The sequence below is a fragment of the Nansenia antarctica genome (assembly GCF_963989245.1).
Source record: "Nansenia antarctica genome assembly, chromosome: 14".
Taxonomy (NCBI): domain Eukaryota; kingdom Metazoa; phylum Chordata; class Actinopteri; order Argentiniformes; family Microstomatidae; genus Nansenia; species Nansenia antarctica.
The window spans coordinates 32,199,099-32,220,317 of record NC_137684.1 but is presented as its reverse complement, the minus strand read 5'-3'; the positions used below and the strand labels follow the sequence as shown (position 1 = coordinate 32,220,317).

General features: G+C 48.9%; 2 protein-coding genes across 2 annotated transcripts; both read right to left on the bottom strand.

The window, feature by feature from the left end:
• Positions 1 to 14,131: 14,131 nt before the first annotated feature.
• Positions 14,132 to 15,550, bottom strand: LOC308170364 (E3 ubiquitin-protein ligase TRIM35-like; the record flags this gene model as incomplete). Its single annotated transcript, XM_080545144.1, has 1 exon — positions 14,132 to 15,550. One exon carries the CDS (start codon positions 15,548 to 15,550, stop codon positions 14,132 to 14,134), a length of 1,419 nt encoding a protein of 472 aa, XP_080401270.1.
• Positions 15,551 to 18,364: 2,814 nt separating this feature from the next.
• LOC308170084 (E3 ubiquitin-protein ligase TRIM35-like) lies at positions 18,365 to 19,549 on the bottom strand (the record flags this gene model as incomplete). Its single annotated transcript, XM_080544816.1, has 1 exon — positions 18,365 to 19,549. The coding sequence occupies one exon, from the start codon at positions 19,547 to 19,549 to the stop codon at positions 18,365 to 18,367; it is 1,185 nt and encodes a 394-aa protein (XP_080400942.1).
• Between the last annotated feature and the right edge of the window lie 1,670 nt (positions 19,550 to 21,219).

Here is a 21,219-nt window from a genome sequence, read left to right as displayed (position 1 = left end):
TGTCTGGATGTCATGTGGGGACAGCGAGGCGAAGGTTTACGTTCTCTGTCTGTGTTTACAGCGAGAGATGGGGAGGGAGGGAGGGAGGGAGGGGGGGAGGGAGGGAGGGAGGGAGGGAGGGAGGAGGGAGGGAGGAGGAGGAGGAGAGGTGGGAGAACCAGAGTGTGATTATCGTGGCGCAGTGTTATGGAGTACAGTGTAAGCCGCAGGAGGAATTGGGTCATTCTAAATTAAGCTCAGACACATGGAATGGGTCACGCTAGCCTGCTACGCTAGCCTAGCGGTGACATTAGCATGGCTCCTGTTCCTCTGAACCCAGGATCTACACCTCTGACCCCTGACCCTAACCCTGACCATCACATCTGACCCCTAACCCTGACCCTGACCATCACAACAGCTCTGACCCCTAACCCTGACCATCACATCTGACCCCTAACCCTAACCCTGACCATCACAACAGACCCCTAACCCTAACCCTGACCATCACAACAGACCCCTAACCCTAACCCTGACCATCACAACAGACCCCTAACCCTGACCCTGACCATCACAACAGAGACCTAACCCTAACCCTGACCATCACAACAGACCCCTAACCCTAACCCTGACCATCACAACAGACCACTAACCCTAACCCTAAAGATCGGTGAAGGAGAAAACATCCGTGCTGAATGACTTTATATCCAAACAAGATCTCTCTTTCTTTTTCATCACAGAAACGTGGCAAACTCCTGGGGATTATTCCACTCTCAACGAACTCTGCCCAGCTGGCTGGAAGTACCACAGCATCCCGAGACGCGGTAAGACGGGAGGGGGCGTGGCCTGCCTATATAAGGACAAATACACCTGTTCTCTGCTGAACTGTCATACTTATTCCAGCTTTGAGGTTCAGTTGCTGAAAGTAGGCATAACCCTCCTCATCATGATCATCTACCGCCCGACGGACAGCAAGACCTTTAAGGAAACCAAGAATTTTACATCCCAATTCTCTGATCTCCTTACTGAAATCATTCCCAGCCATAACAAGGTGCTTATCATGGGGGATTTCAATATCCATGTGGATAATCCCACCCGGGCTTTCGAGTCTGAATTCCTGGACCTGATCGAGTCATTTGGTTTGACTCAGCATGTTTCTGGCCCCACCCACAGTGGAGGACACACATTAGATCTGGTCCTCTCGATCAACATCCCCATCAGTGACGTGGAGACCATGCTGGCTCATGCTGACTGTGACCATAAGGCAGTTCTGTTCACCTCATCTCTGTCCATCCCTCCCTCTACCCAATCCTCTGCTCGCCTCTCTCGATGCATTAACGCCCAGACAGCCCCAAGGTTTTCCTCTGCCTTCATGGCCGCCCAAAACACCAGGGCAGGGGAGGCACCATCTGACCCAGAGGAACTCACTTCCATGTTCAACACCTCCTGTCGCTCCATCCTCGACTCGATAGCCCCGCTTACCCTGAAAAAGCCCAAACCCAGGGTCACGGCTTGGCTCAACGACACCATCAGATCTCAGAGAAGAGCGTGGAGACAGGCGGAACGCAGGTGGAAAAAGGACGGGCTGACCATCTCACTCGAGATTTTGAGGGAAAAGCAGAGGACCTATCAGAAGGTCGTAAAGACTGAAAGGGCTAAGTACTTTGCCACTCTCATCTCCATTAACTCACACAACCCCAGAGTGTTATTCAGGACGATCAACACCGTTGTTCACCCCCCCCCCCCTACCGTCATCCAGGATCCATCCCCGGCTAAGTGCGAGGAATTTTTATCCTTTTTTTCTGATAAAGTCACCAATATCAGAAAAAACATCCCGCACTCCACCAAAGACTTAGCCACCACACTGGGATGTTCATCCACGTTCTCCAGCTTCTGTCCCTTCACTCTACCAGCCATATCCAAGATGGCCGCTGTACTGAAGCCGGCCTCATCGCCTCTGGACCCCATCCCTACCCCCCTCCTCAAAGAGGTGTTCGACACAGTAGGGCCACACATCCTCTCAATAATCAACAGCTCGCTGGCCACTGGCATTGTTCCGCCCACCCTCAAACAAGCAGTGGTACAGCCTCTCCTTAAGAAACCCAACCTGGACCCTTCCAACCTCAGTAACTACAGACCCATCTCCAAGCTCCCAGTCGTGGCCAAGCTCCTGGAAAAGGCTGTCCTCAGCCAGCTATGGCCCTACCTCCAACAGAACAACATCCTGGAGAAGTTTCAGTCTGGCTTCAGACCTGGCCACAGCACTGAGTCGGCACTTTTAAAGGTTTGGAACGACCTCCTCCTCATCGCAGACTCCAGGAAATGTGCTGCCCTGGTCCTCCTGGACCTCAGCGCAGCTTTTGACACCATAGACCAGGGGTATTCAATTACAAATTCAGTTGGGCCAGATTTGAAAACCAAGAAATTTTGCTGGGCCAGACATTTTCAGCGACCAGTAGCCTAGGCACCAGGTAATGACACATTTCAAACCAACACAAATGAATGTAGGCCTAATGAAATACAAGCAGTTTATTTATAGTTTTCCTTTTAAATTAGGTAACATCTGACACAGGCACGTCAAAAAGACTTGACTGAACACAATAAAAGAGCTGTAATTGAACAGAACCTAATAGCAATACTTTTTTCACTTTCTAGGTAAAACAACAACATTTTGGTCTCAACTGACCCATGCACATCTCAAAGTGCATAAAAAAGTGTACAGTAGTATACCAATAAAAAAAAAGTCCTTTTGTAAAATAAACATTTTGGTCATAGCTGAACACAATAAAAGAGCTGTAATTGAACAGAACCTAATATCAATACTTTTTTAATTTTTTAGGTAAAACAACAAAATTTTGGTCTCAACTGACCCATGCACATCTCAAAGTGCATAAAAAAGTGTACATATACAAATAAATAAAAAAGTCCTTTTGTAAAATAAACATTTTGGTCATAGCTGACCCAGGCACATCACAAAGTGCTTTTAACTGAATGAAAATAACCATCAATGCCTTGAGTGCACAATTAAACAAGTTACAGTTACAGTTAAACAATAACATTGAATCTAATCTAATCTAATCTTACCCCGCTGACTTTCTTAGTGTGAGAAGTGACATTTTTTATTCTGAACAAGAGCAGTGACATTTGGCTCATAAGATGTCAATGCAATCCGAAGGCATTGGTGAAGAGTACTGTTAGTCAGAGAACAACGAGAGCTGCTTTTTATTGTGTTCATGTGTGAAAAGCTTGCTTCACAGGTGTATGTTGATCCAAACATACTGAGCACATGGATTGCTACTTTCTTAATGTTAGGGAACTGGTGCACGTTGACATCACTCCAAAACTTCGCAGGTCCATTAGTGCGAAGCTCCTGTGCCATGGTTAAGGATGACTGCATGTCAACAAGTTCAAGTACGAATTTCCCCTCGTCGATGGAAGGCACCACTCCCTTTCCTCTGGTGGATAAGTCCCCTTCTATTGCAGCAGTGAACGGGTCTCTGGCAAAGCCCATCACCTCTGCGGGCAGAGCAAGCCCATCCAGTCGACCAGCAAAGTTCTCTTTCAACCTCGCAATGAAATCAGTCATCACATCTGTGATTTGTGCCGGGGATGAGACGCATTTGCGGAGCGTTGGAAAATGCAGCATTCTGCCGGTGCACAAGTCGGCCGCGAAAAGGTCCAGTTTGATTTGAAACGCGCGCGTCTGTTCCACAAGATCAATCACAGTTTTGTCTCTGCCTTGTAGCCCCACATTTAGGTCATTCAGGTGTTTGAACATGTCGCTCAGAAAGCAGACATCAGCCATGAAGTTGTCGTCCAGTATGCGATTCAAGTGTGTTTCTGCCTTCGTTTGCTTGCTGCTGCGGAGGAAAGTTGTAATCTCCTCTCTGAGATCACAGAAACGCTCCAGTGCCTTGCCTTTGGACAGCCACCTGACGTCGTTGTGCAAAAGCAGGTCGTGGTGCTCAGCAGACGTTTCTGACAGCAGCTTGCGGAATAAGCGATGTTGGAGGCTCGAAGTGGAGCGAATAAAATTAATTGTAGCCATCACGTTGTCCATTGTTGTTTTAAGCTCCCCGCTGAGTTTTGCGCACAACACCGTCTGATGCACAATGCAGTGTAAGGATGTTATCTGAGGTGCAACAGCGGACCAGCGTGCTGTCAAACCATTTACTCTCCCTGTCATGGATGGAGCCCCATCCGTCACAAGCATTCCCACACGCTTCATATCTAGACCATTGTCTTTGAAAAATTCTGAAATGTTCTTAAAGACTATCTCGCCAGTTGTGTGTCCTTCTAACGGCAGTAAACCGAGCAATTCCTCTCGGAAGCATTTGCCGTCAAAAAAACGGACATATATGCACAATTGTGCGATATCGGTTCTGTCTGTGGACTCGTCTACTGCTATAGACATAACATCAGCTTTCTTCAGTTCTTTTAACAGTGTTTCAAACACATCTGTAGCAAGAATTTCAACCCTGCGAATGTTTGAAGTGTCTGACAGGGGAACGTTTTTAATAGCAGATGACACACTCGTTTTAATTTTGCTGTCAATTATCACTTCATCTATGACGGCCAGCATACAGTCTTTCATGGTTTCAGAATCAGTGAATGGCCTTTTCTTCTTTGCTAAGATCCAGGAAACACGAAGGGATGCTGCTGTACCTCTCTCTTGGGCTGTGCATGTCCGTACCATCGTTGTACAGCTCCGATTGTAGGATGCAATCAAACTCTGCACTTTTGCAGCCCTCTCCTGAGATCCCTCTGGAAAGTTGGCCCGGAAAGTCGGGTGTTTCTCCATGTGGTGCCTCCGAATATTGTAATCTTTAAGTACCGCAACGCACTCATTGCATATTAAACACATCGGTTTGGCATTTGGACTTTGTGGTAAAATAAACACGTATTTTTCAGTCCAGGCAGGGTTAAACCGACGGTTTTCATCGTCAATTTTGCGTTTCAGGGTGGAGAAAGTCGAAGACATTTTTGGAGTTGATATCGGACTTCTAGCTAGCCTGCCTACAGAACGTGAATATAACGCTCTAGCAACAGTCAACCCAATCAGGGCATTGTTTGTTAAAGTGTGTCTAGCAACGTTATATTAAACAATGCCCTGATTGGGTTGACTGTTCACACGCTCACACGTCACACCTTGCCACGCCCAATGCGTGACATTTGAGAGCCCTGGTGTTATATTCACGTTCTGTAGGCTACTATTGTATGGTAACGATCCTGTATGAGGCCCGTTAACAGCTCCACCAAGGGAGTTAACTATCTTGGTCTAATGGTTAGCGCGGTCGTCGTTTATGCGGGAGATCGGGGTTCGATTCCCGCATGGGGCGAGTTACACTACCAAGTCTCCGTTCGCTACAGTATGAACACTCGCGAAATACGTTTTTCTCTACTTTTATGGCTGGGCCAATCGGGGGTCGCGTCTGGGCCGCATGCGGCCCGTGGGCCGCTAATTGAATAGGCCTGCCATAGACCATGCCATCCTCTTTAATCGACTCCAGCAGGAGGTTGGCATCACCGACACCGCCTTGTCCTGGTTCAAGTCTTACCTCAGCAATAGAACCTACGCCGTCCACATAGCAGACAGCTCCTCCAGACAAGCCAACCTCACCTGTGGGGTCCCTCAGGGCTCCATCCTCGGTCCCATCTTGTTCTCCTTCTACATGCTCCCCCTCTGTCTAATCCCTCAACGCTACCAGATCTCATTCCACTGCTATGCGGACGACACCCAGCTTTACTTATCAATCAACACTGACGACCCCGCCGATCTGATGCGCCTGATGGACGGCCTCCACGATGTGAAGGAGTGGATGGCCCAGAACTTCCTACAGCTGAATGAGAGCAAGGGGGAAATCCTCCTCATCGGCAACACCACCGCCATCACTCAGCTCAGCACCAACATGGGAAGCCTGTCCACCCTTGTCAGACCACATGTCAAGAACCTCGGTGTCATCTTTGACTCCGAGCTCAACCTTAACCGACAAGTGAGCTCCGTCGTGAAGTCATGTTTCTACCAACTACGTATCATAGCCAAGATCAAGTCCTTCCTCACCCCCAGTGACCTGAGGAGGGTCGTCCTCATGCTAATTTCATCTAGGCTCGACTACTGCAACTCACTCTATGCTGGACTTCCTGATAAGACCATCTACCGCCTGCAGCTAGTCCAAAATGCCGCTGCCAGGCTGGTGTCAGGCACTAAAATGAGGCACCACATCTCCCCTGTCCTCATCTCCCTTCACTGGCTCCCAGTAAAGAAGAGAGTGAAGTTCAAGATCTGCACCTTTGTCTACAAAGCTCTCAACAGTCTCGCCCCACCCTACATCAAGGACCTCCTGGACCTGTCTTCCACCTCAAGGCCCAGGCTCAGGTCCGACGCCCAACTCAGCCTGAGGGTCCCCCGCACCAACCTCAAGAGGAAGGGTGACCGTGCCTTTGCGGTGATAGCACCGACCCTGTGGAACGCGCTCCCTTCCGCCATCAAGTCTGCCCCCACTCTGGACTCCTTTAGAGCCAAGTTAAAAACCCACCTCTTCGTCAATGATGTTCCCTAAGTCTACTCCCTATTTGTTGTAAATTGTATAGCTTGAGATGTTCGTTTAAGTAGTCTGTGTCTGTTTGCTTTATCAAATTTGACATTTGCTTTTGTCTTTATCTGTTCCTTTACCCGGGCTGCGCCCCGGGCCGATGTAAAAGTTGGACGGGGGGCGCATTATAAATAAAATTAACATTAACATTAACATTAACAGAGACCTAACCCCTAACCCTAACCCTGACCATCACAACAGGATCTACACCTCAGACCCCTAACCCTAACCCTGACCATCACAACAGCTCTGACCCCTAACCCTGACCATCACAACAGCTCTGACCCCTAACCCTAACCCTGACCATCACAACAGCTCTGACCCTAACCCTGACCATCACAACAGCTCTGACCCCTAACCCTAACCCTGACCATCACATCTGACCCCTAACCCTAACCCTGACCATCACAACAGACCCCTAACCCTAACCCTGATCACAACAGACCCCTAACCCTAACCCTGACCATCACAACAGACCCCTAACCCTAACCCTGATCACAACAGACCCCTAACCCTAACCCTGATCACAACAGACCCCTAACCCTAACCCTGATCACAACAGACCCCTAACCCTAACCCTGACCATCACAACAGACCCCTAACCCTAACCCTGATCACAACAGAGGCCTTCAGTCACATGGCCGAGGCTGAACCAACACTCACAGCTGTAACTTCTGGGTAAAACATAAAACACAGGCCGGGTGTGTGTGTGTGTGTGTGTGTGTGTGTGTGTGTGTGTGTGTGTCTGTGTGTGTGTGTGTGTGTGTGTGTGTGTGTGTGTGTGTAAGGTAAGTGGGTGGGGAGGGGCTTGTCTATAAGCTCTCCAGCAGGTTGACAGGTTGAGGTCAGGTTGACCTTTGGAAGTCGTAACATCTGTGAATGAACTCTGAACTCTGAACTCTGAATGTGAATGTGATTGTGATTGTGCCATCGTACGTTTCTAGTGAGATGACTCCTACTGGCCGTGTCGTACAGACAGAGACAGCCAGGCATGAGCAATCAATCACCAACCAATCAACCGTTCCAAATTCAACGGCTACAACATGAGTTCACCAAAGCAGCGGCACCATTCCACTAAACTCCTGAAGCAGCTTGACATGGGATCAGTAAAACACCCTCATCACTGTGGGCAGAACGACGCTACACATCTTTACATTTCTTTCTCCCCCCCAAAAAACAATATCAATTGTTATGTGTTTTTGTTGGCTAAATGATTTAAGGGAGAGATGGGTTATGGATGGATGGTATGGCTCCCATACATGAGGTAGGGCTGGGTGGGATGTTGAGTATTGAGTATTGATATACTATATGCACGAAATGGCCAGGAGTTGTATCGTGAGTATTGAGTTTTAGCGCATTGTATTATTTTTTATTATTTTATAATAAAACACATTTTCATTTCATTTCACATCCTTATGTCGACATTTTTGTTGTCGTCTCCCCAGCCTGTGAAACCAGCAGCTCTGTGAGTGACAGACAGTCACCCGGTCCACCCCTGTCCACCCCGGTCCACCCCGGTCCACCCCGGTCCACCCCGGTCCACCCCGGTCCACCCCGGTCCACCCTGGTCCACCCCGGTCCACCCCGGTCCACCCCGGTCCACCCCGGTCCACCCTGGTCCACCCCGGTCCACCCCGGTCCAGCACCACGGCACCGCGGCAGCTAAATAACACAGTCTTAATGCTGCGTTTGTCTAACCAAGCCGATGTTCTGTTACCTCACATAACACCCTATAAATAAACCCTTCTTCCTTCCAAAAAGAAGACCGTTTAGGCCCCAGCTGAAAGTGGGCAACGTTATACATTGTTGACAAGGGGATTATTGTGAACAAACACACGTCCTCGTGTGTTGGAAGGGGTTGGGGGGGACGGGGGGACGGGACTCAAGACTGGGGGGATCTCTTGATGGATGAGGGTCTTATTTCTGTGCCGCCAAGACCTGTCGAGCGAGAATCGCTTCTTGTTTCTTCGGGGCGCTCGCTAGACATCTTGGCTCCGCGACGGTGGCTCTGTGGTGGCTCTGCGCCTAGCTTCGCCAGGGAGGGATTTACTCTTTTAAGAAAACACACCGTGTGAAAACGGCTCCCAAAATGGAGAGACGGGGGGGAGTGAGGTCATAGCTGTGGGGAGGGGGAGGGCTGAGGTCATAGCTGTGCTACCTCAGAGAAGGGGAGGGTGAGGTCATACCTCAGAGAAGTCTTTGTTTTGGTTTTGCCTGGAAGGTCTGAGGCATTTCTGCAACTCTGAGCAAATTGTGCCTCATAGCTCCTTTCTGTCTCTCTGTCTCTCTGTCTCTCTGTCTCTCTCTCTGTCTCTCTCTGTCTCTCTCTCTGTCTCTCTGTCTCTCTCTGTCTCTCTCTCCCTCTCTCTCTCTCTCCCTCTGTCTCTCTCTCTGTCTCTCTCTGTCTCTCTCTCTGTCTCTCTGTCTCTCTCTGTCTCTCTCTCTCTGTCTCTCTGTCTCTCTCTCTGTCTCTCTCTCTGTCTCTCTCTCTCTCTCTGTCTCTCTCTCTGTCTCTCTCTCCCTCTCTGTCTCTCTCTCTCTCCCTCTCTCTCTCTCTCTCTCTCTGTCTCTCTGTCTCTCTCTCTGTCTCTCTCTCTGTCTCTCTCTCTCTCTCTGTCTCTCTCTCTGTCTCTCTCTCCCTCTCTGTCTCTCTCTCTCTCCCTCTCTCTCTCTCTGTCTCTCTCTCTGTCTCTCTCTCTCTCTCTCTCTCTCTCTCTCTCTCTCTCTCTCTCTCTCTCTCTCTCTCTGTCTCTCTCTCTGTCTCTCTCTCTTTCTTGAGGAGGAACACAGTTGAACAAACTTGGATCAGATCCGGATCACACTGGTTCTCTCTGGGTTGAATCACGTCTGTCGCTGCTGCCGAGCTGTGGGACGAATCACAATGCTAACACCAAACAGTCTGAATACACCTGCTAAAGCCAGACAAACACTGTATATATATAAATAATAAATAACAGTGTCAGCACACACACACACACACACAGCACACACACACGCACACACACACACGCACACGCACACGCACACAGCACACACACACACACACACACACACACACACACACACACACACACACACAGACTTTGAGCCTGGTTTTCTCAAAATGGTCTTTTGGAGGGTATCAACATTCAAATATCCATGACTTCTTCAACTTGTTAAAAAAATAAATATATAGTTTTTGCCCTACTTGCGGACTTTTTAACCTGTCACATATGATGTGTTCTCACAGAGAAGCAGGGAGTCGTAGCAGGAAGAGTAATCTAGCTCAGACCCGGGGCCATTGGCAGTCTCAGTGATAGAAGGAATTGTTTTTATTTATTTATTATATAGACACTGGAGAACAGAGAAACATTACAAGGGGGCAATAGTCAAGTCAAGTCAAGTCAGCTTTATTTGTATAGCACGTTTACATACAGCGGTGGCTAAACCAAAGTGCTTCCCAGTTGTAGAACAGATAAAATGCAGGAAATAAATAACATAAACAATGCACACAATACAATGCAATACAAGATATGAATGAATGAATGGACTTTATTGGTATGGTAAAGTTAAAAAGAGAAGATAAAAGGACTAAAAACAATAAAAACTATAAAATAATAAAAGTCAGGGACCAATGGCTAAGTGGGGGGGGAGACCAGGGAAAACAGGTGTGTTTTTAGGAGAGATTTAAAAATCTCCAGGGTCTGAGTGGCCCGTACGTGGAGGGGGAGGCTGTTCCAAAGTTTAGGTGCAGCAGCCGCAAAGGCTCTGTCTTTCAGTAGAAGTCATAGGGGACACAGTAAAGGGGAAAAAGCGTGTGTCTCAGGAGACGCAGTGCTGGGGGGCAGTAGATGTCTCAGACTACGCAGTGCTGGGGGGTAGTAGATGTCTCAGGAGACACAGTACAGGGGGGTAGTAGGTGTCTCAGGAGACACAGTGCTGGGGGGTAGTAGATGTCTCAGGAGACACAGTGCTGGGGGGGTAGTAGATGTCTCAGGAGACACAGTGCTGGGGGGTAGTAGATGTCTCAGGAGGGACAGTGCTGGTGGGTAGTAGATGTCTCAGGAGACACAGTACAGGGGGGTAGTAGATGTCTCAGGAGGAGCAGTGCAGGGGGGTAGTAGATGTCTCAGGAGACACAGTGCTGGGGGGTAGTAGATGTCTCAGGAGACGCAGTGCTGGGGGGTAGTAGATGTCTCAGGAGACACAGTGCTGGGGGGTAGTAGATGTCTCAGGAGACACAGTGCTGGGGGGTAGTAGATGTCTCAGGAGACGCAGTGCTGGGGGGCAGTAGATGTCTCAGGAGACACAGTGCTGGGGGGCAGTAGATGTCTCAGGAGACACAGTGCTGGGGGGTAGTAGGTGTCTCAGGAGACACAGTGCTGGGGGGTAGTAGATGTCTCAGGAGACACAGTGCTGGGGGGTAGTAGGTGTCTCAGGAGACACAGTGCTGGGGGGTAGTAGATGTCTCAGGAGACACAGTGCTGGGGGGGTAGTAGATGTCTCAGGAGACACAGTGCTGGGGGGTAGTAGATGTCTCAGGAGACACAGTGCTGGGGGGTAGTAGATGTCTCAGGAGACTCAGTGCTGGGGGGCAGTAGATGTCTCAGGAGACACAGTGCTGGGGGGTAGTAGATGTCTCAGGAGACACAGTGCTGGGGGGTAGTAGATGTATCAGGAGACACAGTGCTGGGGGGTAGTAGATGTCTCAGGAGACGCAGTGCTGGGGGGCAGTAGATGTCTCAGGAGACACAGTGCTGGGGGGTAGTAGATGTCTCAGGAGACACAGTGCTGGGGGGTAGTAGATGTCTCAGGAGACGCAGTGCTGGGGGGCAGTAGATGTCTCAGGAGACACAGTGCTGGGGGGTAGTAGATGTCTCAGGAGACACAGTGCTGGGGGGTAGTAGATGTATCAGGAGACACAGTGCTGGGGGGCAGTAGATGTCTCAGGAGACACAGTGCTGGGGGGTAGTAGATGTCTCAGGAGACACAGTGCTGGGGGGTAGTAGATGTCTCAGGAGACACAGTGCTGGGGGGCAGTAGATGTCTCAGGAGACACAGTGCTGGGGGGCAGTAGATGTCTCAGGAGACACAGTGCTGGGGGGTAGTAGATGTCTCAGGAGACACAGTGCTGGGGGGCAGTAGATGTCTCAGGAGACACAGTGCTGGGGGGTAGTAGATGTCTCAGGAGACGCAGTGCTGGGGGGTAGTAGATGTCTCAGGAGACACAGTGCTGGGGGGTAGTAGATGTCTCAGGAGACGCAGTGCTGGGGGGCAGTAGATGTCTCAGGAGACACAGTGCTGGGGGGTAGTAGATGTCTCAGGAGACACAGTACAGGGGGGTAGTAGATGTCTCAGGAGACACAGTGCTGGGGGGGTAGTAGATGTCTCAGTGCTGGGGGGTAGTAGATGTCTCAGGAGACACAGTGCTGGGGGGTAGTAGATGTCTCAGGAGACACAGTGCTGGGGGGTAGTAGATGTCTCAGGAGACGCAGTGCTGGGGGGCAGTAGATGTCTCAGGAGACACAGTGCTGGGGGGTAGTAGATGTCTCAGGAGACACAGTACAGGGGGGTAGTAGATGTCTCAGGAGACACAGTGCTGGGGGGTAGTAGATGTCTCAGGAGGGACAGTGCTGGGGGGGTAGTAGATGTCTCAGTGCTGGGGGGTAGTAGATGTCTCAGGAGACACAGTGCAGGGGGGTAGTAGATGTCTCAGGAGACACAGTGCTGGGGGGTAGTAGATGTCTCAGGAGACACAGTGCTGGGGGGTAGTAGATGTCTCAGGAGACACAGTGCTGGGGGGTAGTAGATGTCTCAGGAGACACAGTGCTGGGGGGCAGTAGATGTCTCAGGAGACACAGTGCTGGGGGGCAGTAGATGTCTCAGGAGACACAGTGCTGGGGGGTAGTAGATGTCTCAGGAGACACAGTGCTGGGGGGTAGTAGATGTCTCAGGAGACACAGTGCTGGGGGGTAGTAGGTGTCTCAGGAGACACAGTGCTGGGGGGTAGTAGATGTCTCAGGAGACACAGTGCTGGGGGGTAGTAGATGTCTCAGGAGACACAGTGCTGGGGGGTAGTAGATGTCTCAGGAGACACAGTGCTGGGGGGTAGTAGATGTCTCAGGAGACACAGTGCTGGGGGGTAGTAGATGTCTCAGGAGACACAGTGCTGGGGTGCAGTAGATGTCTCAGGAGACACAGTGCTGGGGGGCAGTAGATGTCTCAGGAGACACAGTGCTGGGGGGTAGTAGATGTCTCAGGAGACACAGTGCTGGCGGGTAGTAGATGTATCAGGAGACACAGTGCTGGGGGGCAGTAGATGTCTCAGGAGACGCAGTGCTGGGGGGCAGTAGATGTCTCAGGAGACACAGTGCTGGGGGGTAGTAGATGTCTCAGGAGACACAGTACAGGGGGGTAGTAGATGTCTCAGGAGACACAGTGCTGGGGGGTAGTAGATGTCTCAGGAGACACAGTGCTGGGGGGGTAGTAGATGTCTCAGTGCTGGGGGGTAGTAGATGTCTCAGGAGACACAGTGCTGGGGGGTAGTAGATGTCTCAGGAGACACAGTGCTGGGGGTAGTAGATGTCTCAGGAGACACAGTGCTGGGGGGTAGTAGATGTCTCAGGAGACACAGTGCTGGGGGGTAGTAGATGTCTCAGGAGACACAGTGCTGGGGGGTAGTAGATGTCTCAGGAGACACAGTGCTGGGGGGTAGTAGATGTCTCAGGAGACACAGTGCTGGGGGGTAGTAGATGTCTCAGGAGACGCAGTGCTGGGGGGTAGTAGATGTCTCAGGAGACACAGTGCTGGGGGGTAGTAGATGTCTCAGGAGACACAGTGCTGGAGGGTAGTAGATGTCTCAGGAGACACAGTGCTGGGGGGCAGTAGATGTCTCAGGAGACACAGTGCTGGGGGGCAGTAGATGTCTCAGGAGACACAGTGCTGGGGGGTAGTAGATGTCTCAGGAGACACAGTGCTGGGGGGTAGTAGATGTCTCAGGAGACACAGTGCTGGGGGGTAGTAGATGTCTCAGGAGACACAGTGCTGGGGGGTAGTAGATGTCTCAGGAGACACAGTGCTGGGGGGTAGTAGATGTCTCAGGAGACACAGTGCTGGGGGGCAGTAGATGTCTCAGGAGACGCAGTGCTGGGGGGTAGTAGATGTCTCAGGAGACGCAGTGCTGGGGGGCAGTAGATGTCTCAGGAGACGCAGTGCTGGGGGGTAGTAGATGTCTCAGGAGACACAGTGCTGGGGGGTAGTAGATGTCTCAGGAGACGCAGTGCTGGGGGGCAGTAGATGTCTCAGGAGACACAGTGCTGGGGGGTAGTAGATGTCTCAGGAGACACAGTTCAGGTGTAACCTGAAGAGATAAAGGTCTTCAGACCAGTTGTTAATACAGTGTGTTGTGTTTCTAATTATTTAGATAGAACATTTAGTTTAGGAATTACGGTAATATTCCAACGCATGTAAAATGCTGTCAGTTTAAAACAGTATCGCGATCAGTTGTTAATTTCACAGATTTGAATCGTCTCATATTTGTATTGATAATTAACTGCATCGTTACATCCCTACTCATCATTGGTTCAGACAGAGGGAGTAACCATGGATACAGACACCTTCACTGGTAACACCCTCAGAGGATGAACACTACAACCATTCCAGATACATGGAAAGACTTTCTCAGTGAAGGTGTGTGTGAGTGTGTGTAGGTGTGTGTTAGTGTCAGGGTCAGAGAACGACAGCTTTCCTCTGTTCCAGTCCAGCTGCACTCTGACCCTCTGGGGGTTCTGGCTCACTGTGAGAGGAGTGAATGGAGCACCTGGAACATCTGTATAAAACTCCCCATCATTAAACCCAAGCCACCAGGATCCATCCCAATAGCCTGAGTCTCCCTTCCTGTCTGCAGACTCTGTCATCACACCCAGTTCATAGTGTGTATTCCCCCCCACCTCAACGTCCCAGCTGTGTGTCCCTGAGTCAAAGCCCTCAGAGCCCAGGACCCCAGCATAGAAGTCAAACCTCTCTGGGTTGTCAGGAAGCTGCTGTTCCTCTTCACTGTCTGTCACACTGGTCAGATCCTCAGACAGGAAGAGCCATGGGTGGGCAGTGTTGGGGTCCAGAATCACAGGAGTGTATTCCACTATTCCCTGCATCTTCTCCCAGACTCTGAACTGCAGGTTGCCCAGGTGCTTTGCCACGTCTATCAGCGCTCCTGAAACCTTCTCTGGATCCGGCAGTGTGCTCTGGGCTCTGTCCATGGAGGCCTTGAAGTTCAGCAGGAATGTGATGTCATCAGCTTTTAGCTCCTCCTCCATGGCTGTGATTGTGTCTGAAAGGGATGATATCTCTCCGCTCAGCCCCTCAATCTTCCTCTTCATCACCTGACTCTTCTGCTCCTCTTCCTTCCTCAGTGCAGCGATCCTGACTCTCTCTTCATCTCGTAGAAACTGGTGAAGCTTCTCAAACTCCTCCTTCATCTGCCTCTCTGTGCGCTGGGCCTGGCTCTGAATATGTTTAGCTGTTTCATCACAAGTCAGTTTAACCTCTTGAAAGGTCATCAGCTTCTCCTTTAAGGGTTTCAGTGCAGTCTGGAGTTCACTCTTATGGTCCAGTACAGCTTCATCTACCGGGCAACAGTCATGTTTTTTGTGCTGTTTTGAAGTCTGACAAATCACACAGATGGGCTGTTTATCCTCCAGACAGAAGAGCTTAAGTTTCTCACTGTGCAGACTGCAGAGCACTTCAGACCCTGCTGCAGCTCTCTGACTTCTCTCCTGTAAGAAGTCCTCACACAGGTTCTTTAACACCAGGTTACAAGGAGGATGTCTGGATGATTTCCTCCTGCACATTGGACATTCCTGAGTGTCTTTCTGTTTCCAGAATACCTGCAGACAGGTTTTACAGAAGCTGTGGCTACAATGGAGGAGGACAGGATCCTTGAAGATGTCACAGCACACAGGACAGGAGAGATTCTCCTCAGAGAGAAAGGGTTTAGACGCCATTCTCTCACCACCTCCGTCTCCCCTGTAATGGCTTCTGAGGTGAAAGTTCACTTCTGAAAACTCACCGAGTTGAAGTCAACAGGAAGTCAAATCCAGATTTTTTACGGTGTTGCTTCTTCCTTTGTGGTAGTTTTGAATGTTGATGGTAAATGAGTGTAAAGTCCTTCAGAGAGTCCTACATATGTGATGTTGTGGAGCATGCTAGTGAACGGCAGCACCAGAGAGCTGAATGTTAGCCTGCTGTGTGGTTCACTTCTGCTCTCCACTGTTTCCTGCTCAACAGGTAAGAGGGTGGAGCTTCAGGCAAGGTATGAGTCACTGTGTTCAAGGGTCACAAGCAGAATTATGTCAGGTGTGTGTGTGTGTGTGTGTGTGTGTGTGTGTGTGTGCGTGTGTGTGTGTGTGTGGTCACTAACCAATAGAAAACCAAGGGTGTGTACACACACCACCAACAGGGGCCTGGTGAGTGTAAAGGCATGTCAGCCTGACATACATAATAACACAGACTCAGTGATGTTTATTTATACTCTGTCGTCTGCTGATCTAATGATCACCCAGAGTGAGCTAGTCGTAACCTACGAGGGTTCCGGTACAACCGTGGGATTAAACATCACATAGGGCTTTGAGGAGGGCTGCGGAGGTCAAATGATGAATGTAGTTGCTGTTATACAGTTTATTTAAAAAGAAAGAATTGTCCAACAAACAAAACATTTACGCTTAAATTCTCCTGTTGGTCTACAAAGCCCTGATGGGCATTGGACCTGCCTAGTGTCTACCTGTCACACCTGCTGTCCCCTATGGACCTGTCTAGTGTCTACCTGTCACACCTACTGTCCCCTATGGACCTGTCTAGTGTCTACCTGTCACACCTGCTGTCCCCTATGGACCTGTCTAGTGTCTACCTGTCTCACCTGCTGTCCCCTATGGACCTGTCTAGTGTCTACCTGTCACACCTGCTGTCCCCTATGGACCTGTCTAGTGTCTACCTGTCACACCTGCTGTCCCCTATGGGCCTGTCTAGTGTCTACCTGTCACACCTGCTGTCCCCTATGGACCTGCCTAGTGTCTACCTGTCACACCTGCTGTCCCCTATGGACCTCCACCACCCTACGGTCAAGCCATGCCAAACTATGTCATGCACCCAGAACCAGAACCCACACCAGGCCTCTGGACCTCTCTGCCAGACCAGGGATGTCTAAGAGCTGCTCAGACTGTTGGGCCTTTGATATGATATGATATTTAAGCGTTATGTAACGAGAAGCCGTGGTATATCGTGGATATCGGCACAGCTAGCGGGGTGGTTAGGCGCGAAGCGGAGTGCCGTCATCTTTACACCCCCTAGCTGTGCCGATATCCACCATGTACCACGGCTTCTCGTTCCATAACGCTTTTATACAACGGTTACCACATTTATCTATCAATATCAATAGAAGAAACTTTCAATTAATGTATTTTAATGGAACTATGTTTTATTGTAAGTGTATTCATCCGCTGAACAGTTGTTTATCGGTTGCTAAGCAACGGTAAGAGTGTAACGTAATATATACAAACGCAGAGTAATATGAAAAGATGTGTCAACATTCCATTTAGCCGTGCGTATGTCATGGATATCGGCACGGCTGGAACGCAAACTGACCAATAGAGACAATGGACCGGATCTATCCGTAGTATAAGACAATATATGATTATGATATTGATATATATATATATGTATGTTACGGTACATGTGGGAATACGGTACATGTGGGAAAAATAGGGTTAGGGTTAGGTGCTACGTCGACTTAGTACATGCTGGCATGTCTTATCCTAACCCTAACCCTACCCCTAACCCTAACCTTAACCCTAACCTTAACCGTAGCACCTAACCCTAACCCTACCCTACCCCTAACCCTAACCCTAACCCTAACCTTAACCCTAACCCTAACCCTAGTTTTCCCACATGTACCGTCTTTCCACATGTACCGTAACATACATATATATGATGTGTTCTCACAGAGAAGCAGGAAGTCGTAGCAGGAAGAGTAATCTAGGCCATTGGCAGTCTCAGTGATAGAAGGAAAATGTTTTTATTTTAATTTTATTTTTATTATATAGACACTGGAGAACAGAGAAACATTACAGGGGGGGGCAGTAGAAGTCATAGGGGACACAGTAGAGGTAGATGTCTCAGGAGGAGCAGTTAAGGTGTAGCCTGAAGAGATGGAGGTCTTCAGTCTCCGACGGAAGATGGGTAGTGACTCTGCAGTTCTGACAGCCGTAAATCTGATGCGAGCTGCTATCGGGAGCCAGTGCAGGGTGCGAAGGAGGGGGGTGACATGAGACAATTTGGGGATGTTGAACACAGAAGCTGAACCCAGACGAGATGTTAATACAGTGTGTTGTGTTTCGAATTATTTCGATAGCACATTTAGTTGAGGAATTACGGTAATATTCCAACGTGTGTAAAATGCTGTTAGTTTAAAACAGTATCGCGATTAGTTTTTAATTTCACAGATTTGAATCGTCTCATATTTGTATTGATAATTAACTGCATCGTTACATCCCTACTCATCATTGGTTCAGACAGAGGGAGTAACATATAATAAGAGTAATATATAGAAATAGTATTTTCGTTGTACCCGTACAATGACAATAAAGATCATTCATTCATTCATTCATTCATTCATTCTCTCTTCAAATCTCCTCAACTCTAACTAAATAATATTCGATAGCACATTTAGTTTAGGAATTACTGTAGTATTTGTCAAATGCTGTCAGTTTAAAACAGTATCGCGATCACAGATTTTAATCGTCTCATTTGTACTCATCATTGGTTTAGACAGAAGGCGTAACCATGGATACAGACACCTTCACTGGTAACACCCTCAGAGGATGAATGATACAAACATTCCAGATACATGGAATGACTTTCTCAGTGAAGGTGTGTGTGAGTGTGTGTAGGTGTGTGTTAGTGTCAGGGTCAGAGAATGACAGCTCTCCTCTGTCCCAGTCCAGCTGCACTCTGACCCTCTGGGGCTTCTGGCTCACTGTGAGGGGAGTGTCTGGAACACCTGGAACATCTGTATGAAACTCCCCATCATTAAACCTAAGCCACCAGGATCCAGACAAAAAGCCTGAGCCCTTCCTGTCTGCAGACTCTGTCATCACACCCAGGACATAGCCTGTACTCCCCCCCACCTCAACGTCCCAGCTGTGTGTCCCTGAGTCAAAGCCCTCAGAGCCCAGGACCACACCACAGGTGTCAAACCTCTCTGGGTTGTCAGGAAGCTGCTGTTCCTCTTCTCTGAGTGTCACACTGGTCAGATCCTCAGACAGGATGAGACATGGGTCTGCAGTGTTGGGGTCCAGAATCACAGGAGTGTATTCCACTATTCCCTGCATCTTCTCCCAGACTCTGAACTGCAGGTTGCCCAGGTGCTTTGCCACGTCTATCAGCGCTCCTGAAACCTTCTCTGGATCCGGCAGTGTGCTCTGGGCTCTGTCCATGGAGGCCTTGAAGTTCAGCAGGAATGTGATGTCATCAGCTTTTAGCTCCTCCTCCATGGCTGTGATTGTGTCTGGAAGGGATGATATCTCTCCGCTCAGCCCCTCAATCTTCCTCTTCATCACCTGACTCTTCTGCTCCTCTTCCTCCCTCAGTGCAGCGATCCTGACTCTCTCTTCATCTCGTAGAAACTGGTGAAGCTTCTCAAACTCCTCCTTCATCTGCCTCTCTGTGCGCAGGGCCTGGATCTGAATATGTTTAGCTGTTTCATCACAAGTCAGTTTAACCTCTTGAAAGGTCTTCAGCTTCTCCTTTAAGGGTTCCAGTGCAGTCTGGAGTTCACACTTATGATCCAGTACAGCTTCATCTACCAGGCAACAGGCATGTTTTCTATGCTGATTTGACCTCACACATATTACACAGATGGGCTGTTTATCCTCCAGACAGAAGAGCTTAAGTAGCTCACTGTGCAGACTGCAGAGCACCTCAGACCCTTTTTTTGGTTTAGACGCCATTCTCTCACCACCTCCGTCTCCCCTGTAATGGCTTCTGAGGTGAAAGTTCACTTCTGAAAACTCACCGAGTTGGAAGTCAGTAAGAAGTCAAATCCAGATTTTTTACGGTGTTGCTTCTTCCTTTGTGGTAGTTTTGAATGTTGATGGTAAATGAGTGTAAAGTCCTTCAGAGAGTCACACATATGTAGTGTTGTGGAGCATGCTAGTGAACGGCAGCACCAGAGAGCTGAATGTTAGCCTTCTGTGTGGTTCACTTCTGCTCGCCACTGTTAAGTGCTCAACAGGTTAGAGGGTGGAGCTTCAGACAAGGTATGAGTCACGTCACTGTGTTCAAGGGTCACAAGCAAAATTATGTCAGGTGTGTGTATGCAGGGCTTAAAGTGGGAAAAAATGAAACTTTTTCTTGGGGAGGGGGGTCACAGTTTGAGATATTGGGAGAGCGGGTACAGAAGACAGCTTCTTGTCTCAATGTTAAAATGCATTAATACTATTTTATACTCAATACAAAATAAAATAATATATTTAGATGTCTTTAAAAGAACAAACTGATTAAATCACTTAAGGCCAAACTGATTGCATCACTTATTAAGCCACTATCACTATAACAATAGATCAATAGATCGACATCAAGTAGAATACTGATGACTAGTGACACACACTCAGGGAGCAGGGACCCAGGGAAGCCAGCATCCTTCAGACTACGGCGTGCACACACACACACACACACACACACACACACACACACACACACACACGCATGTTAGCTAACACACAACAACACACACAATTAGTGGTAACACCCTTTAAACTTGGACGCATTAAATACAAAGAGTTAAATAGTAGTAGTAGTAGTAGTAGTAGTAGTAGTAGTAGTAGTAGTAGTAGTAGTAGTAGTTTCCAGTGTATCTAATGAGAGGGGCATAACACGTTTGTCCATAGATGTAAAACAAACTCTAACCCATGCATACTTTGTAGTAGGACAGCACCATTTTTAGACAGTATATACTCACATGTCCTTGTTCCACTGGTTGGTGGCAGTGTTAAAGTAGCCCCAGCTGGCTGCATTCTGGGAAGTCATTGCACATCTCTCCAAACCACACAGCATGGATACCACATAGTCATGGATGGATCCTGCCACTGTCAAATCAGCCAGAAACCCTGGCCTGTATTCAAATGATATATATATATATATGTTACGGTACATGTGGGAATATGGTACATGTGGGAAAACTAGGGTTAGGGTTAGGGTAGGGTTAGGGTTAGACATGCCAGCATGTACCATGTCACCCTAGCACCTAACCCTAACCCTAGTTTTCCCACATGTACCATAACATATACAGTATATTAAACACACACACACTTATTTGGATCGGATTAATATGACAATTTAAATAATTCAAACTGGAGGAGGTTGACAATGACCTATATAACATACTGTGTCTATTATTGGCAGTCAGTCTGGTCATGTGTGCATGCTGTGTGTACCTGTGTCTCATGTAGCAGAATATGGCAGCACAACCAAAGCCTGTGGCGACACTGAGATGTGAGTCTGGTTTTGGAAGAGTGGACAGGAAATCACTGCTGCAGGGTCCATCTTGCCAGGTGATCAGCTGACTAGTGTCTCTGGGTCTGAAGAGGTTTCCATTGGACCAATCACACCCTGGGTGGTA